Below are 17,079 nucleotides of genomic sequence, written 5' to 3'. Positions count from 1 at the left end.
CGAGTGCAATGCGATAAAAAATCGCACAGCACTCGGCTCAATGTTAATCTATGGGGCAGCTCCTATTATCCGTTGTTTTCTCGGCTGTATTCAGGATCCGAGTATTCAGCGTATATCGACCAAGAATCGCCAATGCAAGTCTATGGGTGCGAGAAAAAAATCGGATTACACACGGACCATCAGAGTGACTTGCGAGAAATATGCAGCGGTGTTCTATAGAAAAGCCGGCAATTCAGTGCGATGTACAGTAAAATCACACTGACAGGTTAGAATAGAACAGATAAAATTAATGTCTACACATAGTATAGGTATAGTATAGGTCTCATTGACACCTCTCCATTATTAACCAGGCTTAATGTCACCTTACAATGGCAAGGTGACATTAACCCTTTATTACCCCATATCCCACCTCTACTCGGGAGTGGGAAGAGAGAGGCCAAGTGCCAGAATAGGCGCATCTTACAGGTGTGCCTTTTCTGGGGTGGCTGGGGGGGAGCCAATAACCATGGTCCCTCTCTAGGCTATTAATATCTGCCCTCAGCCATTGGCTTTCCCACTCTGGCGGAGAAAATTGCGCGGGAGCCCACGCCAGTTTTTTCTGTGATTTAACCCTTTATTTTAACAGAGCCCCCAAATTCTGCACACAGACACTTCTAACATTACTAGTGAGGAATATGTAAAAAAAAAAAAATAAGGGATATGAAATGGTTTACTGTATGTTAACCATGTCTCATATCCTGTCGGGTTTGATAAGGAGATAGCAAACGCCGGCAATTGAATTACCGGCTTTTCTGCTATCTAGCGCTATATGAAATATATGTATATATACAGTACAGACCCAAAGTTTGGACACACCTTCTCATTTATAGATTTTTCTGTATTTTCATGACTATGAAAATTGTACGTTAACACTGAAGGCATCAAAACTATGAATTAACACATGTGGAATTATATACTTAATTTCAATTGTTTCACACTTTTTTGTTATGTCTTATATTCTAGGTTCTTCAAAGTAGCCACCTTTTTCTTTGACTGCTTTGCACACTCTTGACATTCTCTTGATGAGCTTCAAGAGGTAGTCACCGGGAATGGTTTTCCACCAATCTTGAAGGAGTTCCCAGAGATGCTTAGCACTTGTTGGCCATTTTGCCTTCACTCTGTGGTCCAGCTCACCCCAAACCATCTCGATTGGGTTCAGGTCCGGTGACTGTGGAGGCCAGGTCATCTGGCGTAGCACCCCATCACTCTCCTTCTTGGTCAAATAGCCCTTACACAGCCTGGAGGTGTGTTTGGGGTCATTGTCCTGTTGAAAAATAAATGATGGTCCAACTAAACGCAAACCGGATGGAATAGCATGCCGCTGCAAGATGCTGTGGTAGCCATGCTGGTTCAGTATGCCTTCAAATTTGAATAAATCCCCAACAGTGTCACCAGAAAAGCACCTCCACACCATCACACCTCCTCCTCCATGCTTCACGGTGGGAACCAGGCATGTAGAGTCCATCCGTTCACCTTTTCTGCGTCGCACAAAGACACGGTGGTTGGAACCAAAGATCTCAAATTTGCACTCATCAGACCAAAGCACATATTTCCACTGGCCTAATGTCCATTCCTTGTGTTCTTTAGCCCAAACAAGTCTCTTCTGCTTGTTGCCTGTCCTTAGCAGTGGTTTCCTAGCAGCTATTTTAACATGAAGGCCTGCTGCGCAAAGTCTCCTCTTAACAGTTGTTGTAGAGATGTGTCTGCTGCTAGAACTCTGTGTGGCATTGACCTGGTCTCTAATCTGAGCTGCTGATAACCTGCGATTTCTGAGGCTGGTGACTCGGATAAACTTATCATCAGAAGCAGAGGTGACTCTTGGTCTTCCTTTCCTGGGGAGGTCCTCATGTGAGCCAGTTTCTTTGCAGCGCTTGATGGTTTTTGCCACTGCACTTGGGGACACTTTCAAAGTTTTCCCAATTTTTCAGACTGATTGACCTTCATTTCTTAAAGTAACGATGGCCACTCGTTTTTCTTTACTTAGCTGCTTTTTTCTTGCCTTAATAAGGACTATCAGCTGTGTATCCACCAGACTTCTGCACAACACAACTGATGGTCCCAACCCCATTTATAAAGCAAGAAATCCCACTTATTAAACCTGACAGGGCACACCTGTGAAGGGAAAGCCATTCTCCGTGACTACCTCTTGAAGCTCATCAATAGAATGCCAAGAGTGTGCAAAGCAGTCATCAAAGCAAAAGGTGGCTACTTTGAAGAACCTAGAATTTAAGACATATTTTCAGTTGTTTCACACTTTTTTGTTAAGTATATAATTCCACATGTGTTAATTCATAGTTTTGATGCCTTCAGTGTGAATGTACAATTTTCATAGTCATGAAAATACAGAAAAATCTTTAAATGAGAAGGTGTGTCCAAACTTTTGGTCTGTACTGTATATAGACTGTATATATGTTTTTACGAATATTTGAGGTAATGGATCCATTCTATGTCCATTTTGCAAGGCGGCGAGAAAATCTCGCCGTACAGATGCCATACTAATGCCATACGAATGACACACGGATAATTTTTGGAGAAAAAAATCGCATCCTCGCATTGAATACGGATCACTGTTCAGGACATTTTCTGCATATCTCGGCCATCAAAAACGGACCGTATTTTTATACGTTGTGTGTGACTCCGGCCTAACACCCAGCAACAGGCAGAGAAGCTGGCAACCTTGGCTGTGTTTGGTATTTCAGCTGATCCCTATTCAAGTCACGAAGGGACGGAGCGTGCTAGGATAAGGTGTTATCTGAGCATGCTTGGGTGCTGAATATCTTAGGTGTGCTCAGATAATATTTTCAAGTCCCCGCGGCTGCATGTCTCGCAACTGTTCGACAGCCGCATCACATGCAGGGATTGTCTGTTTATTAGGCAGTCCCTGCATGTGTGGCAGCTGTCGAACATATTCTTCGAGCATGCCGAAGACACTCGCTCAGTACCTGAGCATGCTCGAATATCACCTTATTCTAGCATGGTCGCTCATCAGTAGTCAGGATGAATGGACACTAGTGGTGCATATGGTTCTTATCTTGAACAAACCCTCTTTTTGCTTGGGAGAAGGAAATGTAATGATAGGGCTCACACACGGGGTCAGTGCCACAATCTGCACTGCTGTACAGGCTACGACAGACTCCATGGCCCCAATTCATCATTGTTGTTTCTCCACTTCTCTGGAGTAATTTGCTCGTTTTTAGCAGCTTTAGTATTTGCGTATTTTATTTGATATGTTGTGCACCACTTAAGTTGTCTTTCTTTTTGGATTCTTACTCTACAACTTTGCTTATACATCTGTGTTAGATAGTTCATCAATGAGACTTTTACCAAGTGTTGCATTTTTATTTGGCGCATCCCACTCCAGTCACTGTCTGGAGTAAGGTTTCTGGTGGAGTTTCCAATTTGGTGCATGTTTCTGACTTTTTTTTTAAGGATTTGAGAATTTTGATTTAAGTCAAATTGGTCAAATACAAAAATAAAGAACATTTATTTGATTTTGCGCCAAATTCACGGCATTCTCCATTTTGAAGAATTTGGTGCACAAATGTCAACAAATGACACAAGCCAAAAAAAAATAAAGAAAAGTCACTTCAATAAATCACAAATGATGATTCGGGCCCCATGTAGGTGGTGATATTCACCCTTAGAACATGACATCATTTTTTTTCTGTCTAATTTCATACAAAGCGAGCCATAATACTGCAATGTGTCTGTACTCATTCTGGCGCATTTCAGATATTGTCAAAATCCAGAGTTTCCGAGAGATTTTATTCTAAGTGCACAACAGGCCCCCATCCCCCTTTATCTTAAGCTCATTTTTATATTGCAAGACCTTCTTTTTTCTTTTTTTATTAGTGTCGTCAATAGATTTCTTCCACTTCGAATATAGGGAGACGTCATACCTTTACTAAAATCTTAAAATAAGTGATAATTTTGACCGATAAATGGTCACAAATGGAATCATTGTAGCTGCAATCCGTTTTGTATTACTTTTTACATAAGTGCTTTTTTTTTTTTGACCCTTTCAGCTTGCAAAGAAGTACAACATGGTAATTGTGTCTCCAATACTGGAGAGGGATGAGTTACATGGAGACGTATTATGGAACACTGCTGTGGTCATATCAAATACTGGAGCCGTCCTGGGCAAGAGCCGCAAAAATCATATCCCGAGGATAGGAGACTTCAACGAGGTGACATTACCGCAGTGTTTAATAACAGCTACATATTCAGCATGTAATATTATGATATATAATGGAAGGAATGGGCCATATGCAGTCAGCTGAATTCACACGCATCCATGGTATCATTGCGGTTGGCCACCGCTTTTTTATCCTTAGGATAGGCCATCAATATCAGATCGGTGGGGATACAACACAGAAACCCCACCTATCACCTGGAACTTCTCGGATGCTGCCAGAACACAGCAGGTCTATCAAATCTATAGTGTCCGCGGCCTGGTACTACAGATCCACCTATTCAGTTGAATTACCCGGCAGTGACCACTATAGAACTGTTGGAGCTGATGGGATATTGATTGCCTATATTAAGGATTGGCCATCAATAAAAAAGTAATACCACCACCGATCTTTCCCTGACTTAGACCAGGTTCAGATGGAATGGTCTGTATAAATGCCTGGACTCACCTTGCCTTGCGCAGCCGAGTACTACGGGGGACATAGAATGAACTTCAATCCAATATTGCGGCCAGCATGCAGCCAGCGGGTAAGGAAAGGGTGAATCAAACACCCGAAAACTCCTCCCATATGACCGAAAACCGGTCCCGCCAAATTCAGGTGACAGGTTCCCTTAAAGCCCACGTCCACACTAGCAGTATTTGGTCAGTATTTTACATCAGTATTTGTAAGCCAAAACCAGGAGTGGGTGATAAATGCAGGAGTGGTGCATATGTTTCTATTCTACTTTTCCTCTGATTGTTCCTGACCCGGTTTTGGCTTACAAATACTGATGTAAAATACTGACCAAATACTGAACGGGTAAATGTGGCCAAAAAGTTACAATTGGTGAATTGGTCTAAAACATCTTGAAAAGCCACATTGGCATAAAAATCAGATCCCTGACTAAACAACAAATGAACTTTTTTAAAAATGGAAATTGTTGAAGAGTTTGTCTCAAATTGAAAAAAATCACTAATTTAGAGATGCAAAAAACTGGGAAAACTCCAATGATGAATAAGGCCAGCGGTCAGTCCGTATACAGACACATACAGTAGCTGATGATCCACCCACAGCTCGGATTAGTGGTCATGGTTATTTCTGTTCTGACCGTGACTTCTGGCAGAAGAAATAATCCAGCGTAATTAAGATTCCCCCGACATCTTCTGCCAAGGAAATAGTCAGTCATACTCATTAGATGACTAAGATTTGCCAATATTAATCGAATGTGTACGAGCAGATGGAATTATTAATAATTAATCTTTCACATAGGAAAGTGCTCTCATAGCTCAACATTTTCTCTTACAAATGAATGATGAGACGCACATGATGTGATGATGCCATGAATGTTTAAGCTTGGCGAACCCCGCTATTGTTATACATAAAGAATTAATTGTAGACTAATATGGATCAAGATGCTTAAAGGCAAATTCTTAGGGTGGTTTCACACTTGCGTTTTTGTCTGCAGCGTTTTTTTTCAAAAAAACGCATGCGTTTTTTTTTCCTATCTTTAACATTGAAAACGCATGCTTTTTTTGTGTACGCGTTTGGTCGCGTTTTTTGACGCATGCGTTTTTTTACTGCATGCGTTCATTTTCTGAAATGCTACTTGTAGTATTTTTAGAAGCGTTTTTTGGACCAAAAAAAAACGCATGCGTTTTCATGCGTTTTTTTTGGGTCAAAAAATACATTGGAGTCAATGGGGACGCATGCGTTTTTTGGTGCATGCGTTTTTTGCAGTAAAAAACGCATGCGTTTTTTTATTAAAAAACCAGAAAACACACTGATATGCCACCCCCCAGCATAAAGGTGATAAAGGGAACCTAACCCTACCCCTAACCCTACCTCTAACCCTACCCCTAACCCTACCCCTAACCCTAAGGGATCCTAACCCTAACCCTACCCCTAACCCTACCCCTAACCCTACCCCTAACCCTAAGGGATCCTAACCCTAACCCTACCCCTAACCCTACCCCTAACCCTAACCCTAAGGGATCCTAACCCTAACCCTAATCCCTTTATGGTTAGGGTTAGGGGTAGGGTTAGGGTTAGGGGTAGGGTTAGGATCCCTTAGGGTTAGGGGTAGGGTTAGGGGTAGGGTTAGGGTTAGGATCCCTTAGGGTTAGGGTTAGGGGTAGGGTTAGGGGTAGGATCCCTTAGGGGTAGGGTTAGGGGTAGGGTTAGGGTTAGGGGTAGGGTTAGGGTTAGGATCCCTTAGGGTTAGGGTTAGGGGTACGGTTAGGGTTAGGGGTAGGGTTAGGGTTAGGGGTAGGGTTAGGGGTAGGATCCCTTTAGGGTTAGGGTTATGATCCCTACCCCTAACCCTACCCCTACCCCTAACCCTAACTATTTCTGTTTATAGTGGGTTTTTTACTTTATTTTGATGATTGGCAGTTGTCACACATTTTTCTGCATGCGTTTAAAAAACGCAAACGCATGAAAAAACGCATGTAAATGCGGTAAAACGCCGCGTTTTTTTCACCACATGCAAAAACGCATGCATCAAAAAAACGCAGCGTTTACACGCGTTTACATGCGTTTTTTCACCATGCGTTTTTTTGCGTTTTTTACCGCAAAAACGCACCCGAAAAAACGCCAATGTGAAACCAGCCTTATTGCAGCAAGTAAATCTTTTGTAAAATGACATTTTGTAATCAATTCCTGATGGTTTTCAAGATCTCTTCTTGCTATCATTGAATAGGAAAATAAACCCTTTTTTTCCAGAGTTTTTAGAATGTCATGGTCATGTGGTGGACACGCAGATATTGTATTTGTGAAAAGAGGCAGATATTATAATTGTAATTAGTTCTCTACCCGTGTATCCAACAGATCTTCATTCACTCAAAGAAAACAGAGTTTTTCTCTTTAATGACAGTAAGCAGAGATTTTGGAAACTATGATGTGTTCAGATATAACTGATAATTTTACAATAAATAACATTTATACAGAATATTTTGAATACTTCTTAAATAGAATCCGTCAGCAGGTTTTTGCTGCATAATCTGAGAGCAGCATAATATAGGACATGAGAGCCTGATTCCAGCGATGTGTCACTTACTGAACTGCTTGGTGTAGTTTTTATAGAATCCCTGTCTTCTCTGTTGTAGATGTAGCAGTGCTATGAATGCTGAGCTGTGTATAACCCCACCGACACCACTGATCTACAGCTTCCTGTGTACACTGCACATTGTCAGCAAGCTGCTAATCAGTGGTGGGGGCAGGGTCACACAGATTAACTGGACTGCAGTGCGTATGAGACCTGTTCAGGCAGTGATAATCTACTGCTGATATAATACTGATTGTATTAAAACTACAGCACACAGCCTTATAAGTGACACATTGCTGTAATCAGGCTCTCTTGCTCTATATTATGCTGCTGTCAGATTAAATAGAAAAAAAGCAGCAGAAAGATTCTGTCTTATACAGACAGGTGCTTCTCACAAAATTTAGAATATCATCAAAAAGTTAATTTATTTCAGTTCTTCAATACTAAAAGTGAAACTCATATTATATAGGCTGCCGTCACACTAGCAGTATTTGGTCAGTATTTTACATCAGTATTTCTCAGCCAAAGGCCGGCCTCACACTAGCGAGTTTTACGGACGTAAGAGCGCAGAAACTACGTCCGTAAAACTTGCATAAAATACGGCACAATTATTCTCTATGCCCCTGCTCCTATCTGCCGTATTTTCCTGATCAGTATTATACGGCTTTCTACGGCCGTACAAAATCGCAGCATGCTGCGTTTGTCACTGTATTGCGCAAATAAAACGTCAATGAAAGTCTATAGAAGCCCCAAAAATACGGATTACACACGGACCAGCAGTGTGACTTGCGAGGAATACGCAGCGGTGTTAGAGAGAAAAGCCGGTAATTCAGTGCGGTGTACAGTAAAATCACACTGACAGCTTACAGTAGAATAGGTAGAATAAATGTGTACACATAGAATAGGTATATATATATATATGTCATTAGACACATATATGTATATATATTATTACTTCATCCAGCGCGATATAGCAGAAAGCCGGTAATTCAATTACCGGCTTTTGCTTTCTCCTTCCTAAACCCGACATGATATGAGACCTGGTTTACATAAAGTAAACCATCTCATATCCCCATTTTTTTTGCATATTCCACACTACTAATGTCAGTAGTGTGTCTATGCAAAATTTGGCCGTTCTAGCTAGTAAATTAAAGGGTTAAATGGCGGAAAAAATTGGCGTGGGCTCCCGCACAATTTTCTCCGCCAGAGTAGTAAAGCCAGTGACTGAGGGCAGATATTAATAGCCTGGAGAGGGTCCATGGTTATTGGCCCCCCCTGGCTAAAAACATTTGCCCCCAGCCACCCCAGAATTGGCACATCTGGAAGATGCGCCTATTCTGGCACTTGGCCACTCTCTTCCCATTCCCGTGTAGTGGTGGGATATGGGGTAATGAAGGGTTAATGTCACCTTGCTATTGTAAGGTGACATTAAGCCAAATTAATAATGGAGAGGCGTCAATTCTGACACCTATCCATTATTAATCCAATACTAGTAAAGGGTTAAAAAAGCACACACACATTAATAAAAATTAATTTAATGAAAAAATCACAAAGGTTGTTGTATTAATTTATTCTGCTCTCAATCCACTCACTGAAGACCCTCGATCTGTAAATAAAAAAAAAATAAACCAACAATATACATACCTTCCGAGGATCTGTCACGTCCAACGATGTAAATCCATCTGAAGGGGTTAAAATATTTTGCAGCCACGAGCTTTGCTAATGCAACGTTGCTCATGTCTGCAAAAACCCCGGAGAATGTAGGTAAAGTAGGTCAATGACCTATATTTACCTGCATTTGCGGTGAGGCGCCCTCTGCTGGTTGTTCCTAGATCGTGGGAACTTTCCTAGAAAGCTCCCTGGCTCGAGTTCATATGAGGACAACCAGCAGAGGGCGCCTCTTATGATCTTGAGCCTGGGAGCTTTCTAGGAAAGTTCCCACGATCTAGGAACAACCAGCAGAGGGCGCCTCACCGCAAATGCAGGTAAATATAGGTCATTACCCTACTTTACCTACATTCTCCGGGGTTTTGCAGACATGAGCAACGTTGCATTAGCAAAGCTCGTGGCTGCAAAATATTTTAACCCCTTCAGATGGATTTACATCGTTGGACGTGACAGATCCTTGGAAGGTATGTATATTGTTGGTTTATTTTTATTTTTTTATTTACAGATCGAGGGTCTTCAGTGAGTGGATTGAGAGTAGAATAAATTAATACAACAACCTTTGTGATTTTTTCATTAAATTAATTTTTAATAATGTGTGTGTTTTTTTTAACCCTTTACTAGTATTGGATTAATAATGGATAGGTGTCTGAATTGACGCCTCTCCATTATTAATTTGGCTTAATGTCACCTTACAATAGCAAGGTGACATTAACCCTTCATTACCCCATATCCCACCACTACACGGGAATGGGAAGAGAGTGACCAAGTGCCAGAATAGGCGCATCTTCCAGATGTGCCTTTTCTGGGGTGGCTGGGGGCAGATGTTTTTAGCCAGGGGGGGGCAATAATCGTGGACCCTCTCCAGGCTATTAATATCTGCCCTCAGTCACTGGCTTTACTACTCTGGCGGAGAAAATTGTGCGGGAGCCCACGCCAATTTTTTCCACCATTTAACCCTTTAATTTACTAGCTAGAACGGCCAAATTTTGCATAGACACACTACTGACATTAGTAGTGTGGAATATGCAAAAAAAAAAAATGGGGATATGAGATGGTTTACTGTATGTAAACCAGGTCTCATATCATGTCGGGTTTAGGAAGGAGAAAGCAAAAGCCGGTAATTGAATTACCGGCTTTCTGCTATATCGCGCTGGATGAAATATTAATATATATACATATATGTGTCTACTGACATATATGTATATATATATATATATATATATATATATATATATATACAGTATATATGTTTTTTTTTTTTTTTTTTACACATGGATCCCTTGTATAACCGTATGTCGGCTTTGCAAGCCTGCAAACACGCAGTACGGATGACATACGGAGGATGCCATGCGCAAAAAACACTGAAACACCCTGCCTACGGAGGAGCTACGGACCACTATTTTGGGGACTTTTCAGCGTATTACGGCCGTAAAAAACGGACCATATTTTCATACGCTGAGTGTGAAGCCGGCCAAAACCAGGAGTGGAACAATTAGAGGAAAAGTATAACAGAAACATATGCACCACTTCTGTATTTATCACCCACTCCTGGTTTTGGCTGAGAAGTACTGATGTAAAATACTGACCAAATACTGCTAGTGTGACGGCAGCCATAGAGTGATCTATTTCAAGTGTTTGTTTCTGTTAGTGTTGATGATTATGGCTTACAGCCAATGAAAACCCAAAAGTCATTATATCAGTAAATTAGAATACTTTATAACATCAGCTTGAAAAAATGATTTTAAAATCCAAAATGTTTGCCTACTGAAATGTATGATCAATAAATGCACTCAATACTTGGTCGAGGTCCTTTTGTATCAATTACTGCATCAATGCGGCGTGGCATTAAGGCGATCAGCCTGTGGCACTGCTGAGGTGTTATGGAAGCCCAGGTTGCTTTGATAGCAGCCTTCAGCTCATCTGCACTGTTGGGTCTGGTGTCTCTCCTCTTCCTCTTAAAGGGAACCTGTCACCCCGGTTTTTCAGTACGAGATAAAAATACTGTTAAATAGGGCCTGAGCTGTGCGTTACTATAGTGTAGTGTATTTTGTGTACCCTGATTCGACCCCTAAGCTGCCGAAATGACTTAACCAAAGTCGCCGTTTTCGCCTGTCAATCAGGCTGGTCAGGTTAGATGGGTGTGACGACATCGCTGTATCTTCCCCCAGATCTTGCATGTATTTCCGTTGGTGGCGTAGTGGTTTGCGCATGCCCATCTTCTGAATCCACTGGGCAGGAGAAGAAAAAACGCGCGATCGGCGCTATTTCCCTGGTGATCTGTGGGGGCGGCCATCTTCCTGAGACCGCACGTGCGCATATGGAGTCCTCTGCTGCCCGGGGCTTCAGGAAAATGGCCGCGGGATGCCGCGCGTGCGCAGATGGAGATCGCGGCGGCCATTTTCCTGAAGTTGAGATGCGAACTCGGCTTCAGGAAAATGGCCACCGCGATCTCCATCTGCGCACGCGCGGCATCCTGCGGCCATTTTCCTGAAGCCCCGGGCAGCAGAGGACTCCATATGCGCACGCGCGGCCTCAGGAAGATGGCCGCCCCCACAGATCACCAGGGAAATAGTGCCGATCGCGCGTTTTTTCTTCTCCTGCCCAGTGGTTCAGAAGATGGGCATGCGCAAACCACTACGCCACCAACGGAAATACATGCAAGATCTGGGGGAAGATACAGCGATGTCGCCACGCCCATCTGACCTGACCAGCCTGATTGACAGGCGAAAACGGCGACTTTGGTAAGTTATTTCGGCAGCTTAGGGGTGGAATCAGGGTACACAAAATACACTATAGTAACGCACAGCTCAGGCCCTATTTAACAGTATTTTTATCTCGTACTGAAAAACCGGGGTGACAGGTTCCCTTTAACAATAACTCATAGATTCTCTATGGGGTTAAGGTCAGGTGAGTTTGCTGGCCAATCAAGCACAATGATACTGTTGTTTTTAAACCAGGTACTGGTACTTTTGCAGTGTAGATAGGTGCCAAGTCCTGCTGGAGAATGAAATTCTCCAAAAAGCTTGGGAAGCATGAAGTGCTCTAAAATTTCCTGATAGACGGCTGTGCTGACTTTGGTCTTGATAAAACACAGTGGACCTACACCAGCAAATGACATGGCTGCCCAACCATCACAGATTGTGGAAACTTCACACTAGACCTCAAGCAGCTCAGATTGTGGCCTCTCCACTCTTTCTCCAGACTCTGGGACCTTGATTTACAAATTAAATGCAAAATTTTACCTTCATCTGAAAACAACACCTTGGACTACTGAGCAACAGTCCAGTTTTTTTTTCTCCTTGGCCCGGGTAAGACGCTTCTGACGTTGTCTATTAGTCATGAGTGGCTTGATACAAGGAATGCGACACTTGTAGCCCATGTTCTGGATACGTCTGTGTGTGGTGGCTCTTGGAGCAATGACTCCAGCAGCAGTCCACTCCTTGTGAATCTCCCCCCAATTTTTGAATGGCCTTTTCTTAACAATCCTTGCGGTTATCCCATTTGCTTCTGCACCTTTTTTTCTACCACACTTCTTCCTTCCACTCAACTTTCCATTAATATGCTTGGATACAGCACTCTGTGAACAGCCGGCTTCTTTAGCAATTACCTTTTGTTTCTTACCCTCCTTGTGGAGTGTGTCAATGACTGCCTTCTGGACATCTGTCAAGTCAGCAGTCTTCCCCATGATTGTGAAGCCTACTGAAACAGACTAAGGAACCTTTTTAAATGCTTAAGACGCTTTTGCAGGTGTATTTTGTTAATTATACTAATTTACTGAGATAATGACTTTTAGGTTTTCATTGGCTGTAAGGCATAATCATCAACATTAACAGAAATAAACACTTGAAATAGATCACTCTGTTTGTAATGACTCTATATGAGTTTCACTTTTTGTACTGAAAAACTGAAGTAAATTAACTTATTGATGATATTCTAATTTTGTGAGAAGCACCTGTATGTTTGCTGTCCATGTTAAAGGGAACCTGTCACCTGAATTTGGCAGGACCGGTTTTTGGTCATATGGGCGGAGTTTTCAGGTGTTTGATTCACCCTCTCGCTAGCTGCATGCTGGCCGCAATATTGGATTGAAGTTCATTCTCTGTCCTCCGTAGTACACGCCTGCGCAGCGGGTAAGGAAAGGGTGAATCAAACACCCGAAAACTCCGCCCATAAGACCGAAAACCAGTCCCGCCAAATTCAGGTGACAGGTTCCCTTTAAAATCAGATAATGTACTACCCATGCAGAACAAGCACCAATGTGATTGAATATGGCTGTTTTAGATTTCATTTTTTTTACAAGGAAAAATAAATTGCCGCATGCACTATTCTTTTGTGTATATTTTATGAGACTCACCCTATGAAATCTATCGGTGCGCATAAGAAAAATGATCCCATACAGATCATCCATATTGCATCCAATTTTTTAGGGATACCTTGCCATTATTAACATAGTAAACTGTATTTTGTCTTGTACATTTTTTAAATGGAATCTGTCAGCATGTTTTTGCAATGTTATCTGAGAGCAGCATGATGTAGGGACAGAGACCCTGATACCAAAGATGTGTCACTTGCTGGGATGCTTGGTGTAGTCATGATATAATACTTATTTTCTCTGCTGCAGATCCACCAGTGTTCATAATGCTGAGCTCTGTATAACCCCACTGTCAAGGATAACAGCCAGGGGGTAATGCAGATCCAGCTGCTGTCACCAGTTGTCAAGTATACCATCCTGGGGTGAGGGGATCACACAGATTCCACCTCCGCCATAAGTTTGTCAGGGGACACAATTCCGCTGCCTCCAATCATCAGGGCAGTTACATAGCTGCAGCTGCTTCCACTATTAAAGGGACTCTGTCACCTGAATTTGGCGGGACTGGTTTTGGGTCATATGGGCGGAGTTTTTGGGTGTTTGATTCACCCTTTCCTTACCCGCTGGCTGCATGCTGGCTGCAATATTGGATTGAAGTTCATTCTCTGTCCTCCATAGTACACGCCTGCGCAAAGCAATCTTGCCTTGTACAGGCGTGTACTATGGAGGACAGAGAATGAACTTCAATCCAATATTGCAGCCAGCATGCAGCCAGAGGGTAAGGAAAGGGTGAATCAAACACCCGAAAACTCCGCCCATATGACCCTAAACCAGTCCCGCCAAATTCAGGTGACAGGTTCCCTTTAAGGGAAACTCACAGTGTTCTTATGGTATACCTCCAATTCCAACTCATGGAACATTATATATTTATACAGGCCGATTGGACACCCATTACAGGTAGCATATGGCTTCAGGGGTGTGGTTTACAGAGAAAGAGGAACAGAGCTATTACATTTTATATATTTAATCCAGAAAGATAGGCAGTGTTTAAAAAAATCTACAAAGATGATACAAAATGGGAACAAAACAATACAATGTATACAATTACATTAAATAAAAAGGAATAACGAAAAAAAAATTACTAAACCTGATGTCATGGAAATGGCTCAGAGCTTAGCGGAAGGGAGCACTCCGACTGGGAAAATGAGACATTCAGTGCAAACCTGTGTTTTCCAAAATGAACAAAGGCAGAGACCCAAACTTTCATTTTTATTAGCTCAGTGCTGCGCCCACATACCTCCCCTTGATGATCTCTTCCGGGGGCTGATTGTGGGATGTGCTAATCCGTTAAGAATTCCATGAGATCCTGAACTTACACGATGTCTTTGCCCCTGGAGATCAGTAGATTTCATCGTGTTTCCTACCGTGATTTTATATTTAGTAAATTTATGATTTAGTGACACATGACAGTTATAGCATCATCCATTAGACCAATATTAAGTTGGAGGTGTTAGAATGGCCCTTCGGTAAGGTGAATGTGTTCATCACTTCGCTATGATGCCGAAAAAAATCTATCTCCCATAAATATTGGATTGATGCAAAACACCAACATTCATATCTGGACACTGGAGACAGAACAGTTTTTTGATCAGCGGAAGCTCTATGCTTGGGAAAGACACTTCTCCGCCAGACTTGCTGTCTTTTCCTCCAAGTATTTCTCCGCTGTAATTACCTCCAGGGCTGTGGAGTCAGTAAGCCAAACCAACGCCTCAATTTCCCTGCCTCCAGTCTCCACAGCACTGGTCACTGCTGACCGTGTACATAAAGTGCAGCACAGATTCATCTCAGCTAAACGCCGAGATCCTTAAGGTACTGTCACACTAGACGATATCGCTAGCGATCCGTGACGTTGCAGCGTCCTCGCTAGCGATATCGTCCAGTGTGACAGGCAGCAGCGATCAGGCCCCTGCTGTGCTGTCGCTGGTCGGGGAAGAAAGTCCAGAACTTTATTTCGTCGCTGGACTCCCCGTAGACATCGCTGAATCGGCGTGTGTGACACCGATTCAGCGATGTCTTCACTGGTAACCAGGGTAAACATCGGGTAACTAAGCGCAGGGCCGCGCTTAGTAACCCGATGTTTACCCTGGTTACCAGCGTAAAAAAACAAACACTACATACTTACATTCAGCTGTCTGTCCCTTGCCGTCTGGTTCCTGCACTGACTGCTGGCCGTAAAGTGAAAGCAGAGCACAGCGCACAGTCACAGCGGTGAGTCACCGCTGTGTGACTCACCGCTGTGCTGTGCTTTCACTTTCACTTTACGGCCAGCAGTCAGTGCAGGAACCAGACGGCAAGGGACAGACAGCTGAATGTAAGTATGTACTGTTTGTTTTTTTACGCTGGTAACCAGGGTAAACATCGGGTTACTAAGCGCGGCCCTGCGCTTAGTTACCCGATGTTTACCCTGGTTACCGGGGACCTCGGGATTGTTGGTCGCTGGAGAGCGGTCTGTGTGACAGCTCTCCAGCGACCAAACAGCGACGCTGCAGCGATCCGGATCGTTGTCGGTATCGCTGCAGCGTCGCTAAGTGTGACGGTACCTTTAGAAAAGGAACACACATTTATAGGACATTTCCTAACTTTGCCAAGTTCTTATGAAAACATTTACAGCTCATCCTGCATTCTACTACTACACCCAATTTATTATATATCTTGGAAGTCAGTCCATTTTATACCGACTCCTTCAAAATGGACACCGACTGTGACTCCACATCCCTGATTACCTGATCACTGCAGGAGGTCCATACTTTAATGGAGCTTGAAGTGTTAGCGCTCCCTCTCTCACCTCCTAGTTATAATTTGTCTTTCTCTTCCCAGGTATAATTAATCTCAGGGTGATATGTCCCCTCTCCGGAGATATTTTATGGATTTTATTTTTCCTGATACCCATAAAACACTGATTATCAGCTTTGAGTTTATAAGCAGCTGCCAATCAGTGGTGGAGGCAGTTTTAGGGTTTGTGCACACGTTGTGGATTTGACGCTGCGGATTCGCAGCAGTTTTCCATGCGGTTTACACGTGCTCCTCAATAGGTGAAATCCGCACAAAAACCTGCTGATAGATTCCCTTAAAATGTTGATGTATAAAATCAGATGCCATACGGATGTAGAAACCAGACATATGGATGACACACAGATGTCATATAGATGACAATATGGATGAAAATCGACTGTTTTTGGGGATTAAAATCTGATAATTTTTCATACGCTCATCTGAACCCGGCCTAAGGCAACATTCACACAGTCATGTGTTCCGGTTTGAGACCGACTTTCAGGTCTCCTGACCCAAACTCTGTAGCCTCCATAAAGCTGTTAAGTTCGGGTCCAAAGATCCAGTGCTGATTTGTGCTTCACATTCCAACAATGTCACCTACCGGTAATTGTATTTCACCGTGCCAAATCTTTGTATTTTAGTCCACTTATTACATGGAGGGCGACACAGGACACAGAGTATTTCAGACCGCATATGGGAGGATTGCTGTGAACATCTGTTATGGACGACACCATCCGCTTAACTGGTTAATGTACAGCATTAATGGAGCAGAAATAATTTTTAACCCTTCAGCCACTGTTGGAGAGCTTAGGTAATAAATCAATGTAGACAAAGTATACTAAAATAAAACCATGAGATATGTAAATGTTGGGTTTTTTTTTTAGAGTGTCAGCGGAATTGGGTGGTGCAGCTTATGGATAACTTTTATTTTATGGAAACAAGTCCTCTATGTTTAGATATTCTAATTTGATACAAATAGATAAATCATTGCATAATATCACTTACAGAAAAAGACA

The 17,079-nt window shown here is 42.6% G+C and overlaps 1 protein-coding gene across 1 annotated transcript in view; it reads left to right on the top strand.

Moving 5' to 3' along the window:
- Positions 1-17,079, top strand: part of UPB1 (beta-ureidopropionase 1) — a 58,047-nt gene that overhangs the window by 31,430 nt on the left and 9,538 nt on the right. Inside the window, exons 5-6 of the mRNA XM_069757469.1 lie at positions 4,065-4,226; positions 16,705-16,874. Of these exons, the coding sequence (XP_069613570.1) occupies positions 4,065-4,226; positions 16,705-16,874 (332 nt within the window). The remainder of the gene's footprint in view (positions 1-4,064; positions 4,227-16,704; positions 16,875-17,079) is intronic.

The sequence above is a fragment of the Ranitomeya imitator genome, chromosome 1, assembly GCF_032444005.1.
Source record: "Ranitomeya imitator isolate aRanImi1 chromosome 1, aRanImi1.pri, whole genome shotgun sequence".
Taxonomy (NCBI): domain Eukaryota; kingdom Metazoa; phylum Chordata; class Amphibia; order Anura; family Dendrobatidae; genus Ranitomeya; species Ranitomeya imitator.
The sequence above is the reverse complement of the archived record's forward strand: the minus strand, read 5'-3'. Positions and strand labels throughout refer to the sequence as shown.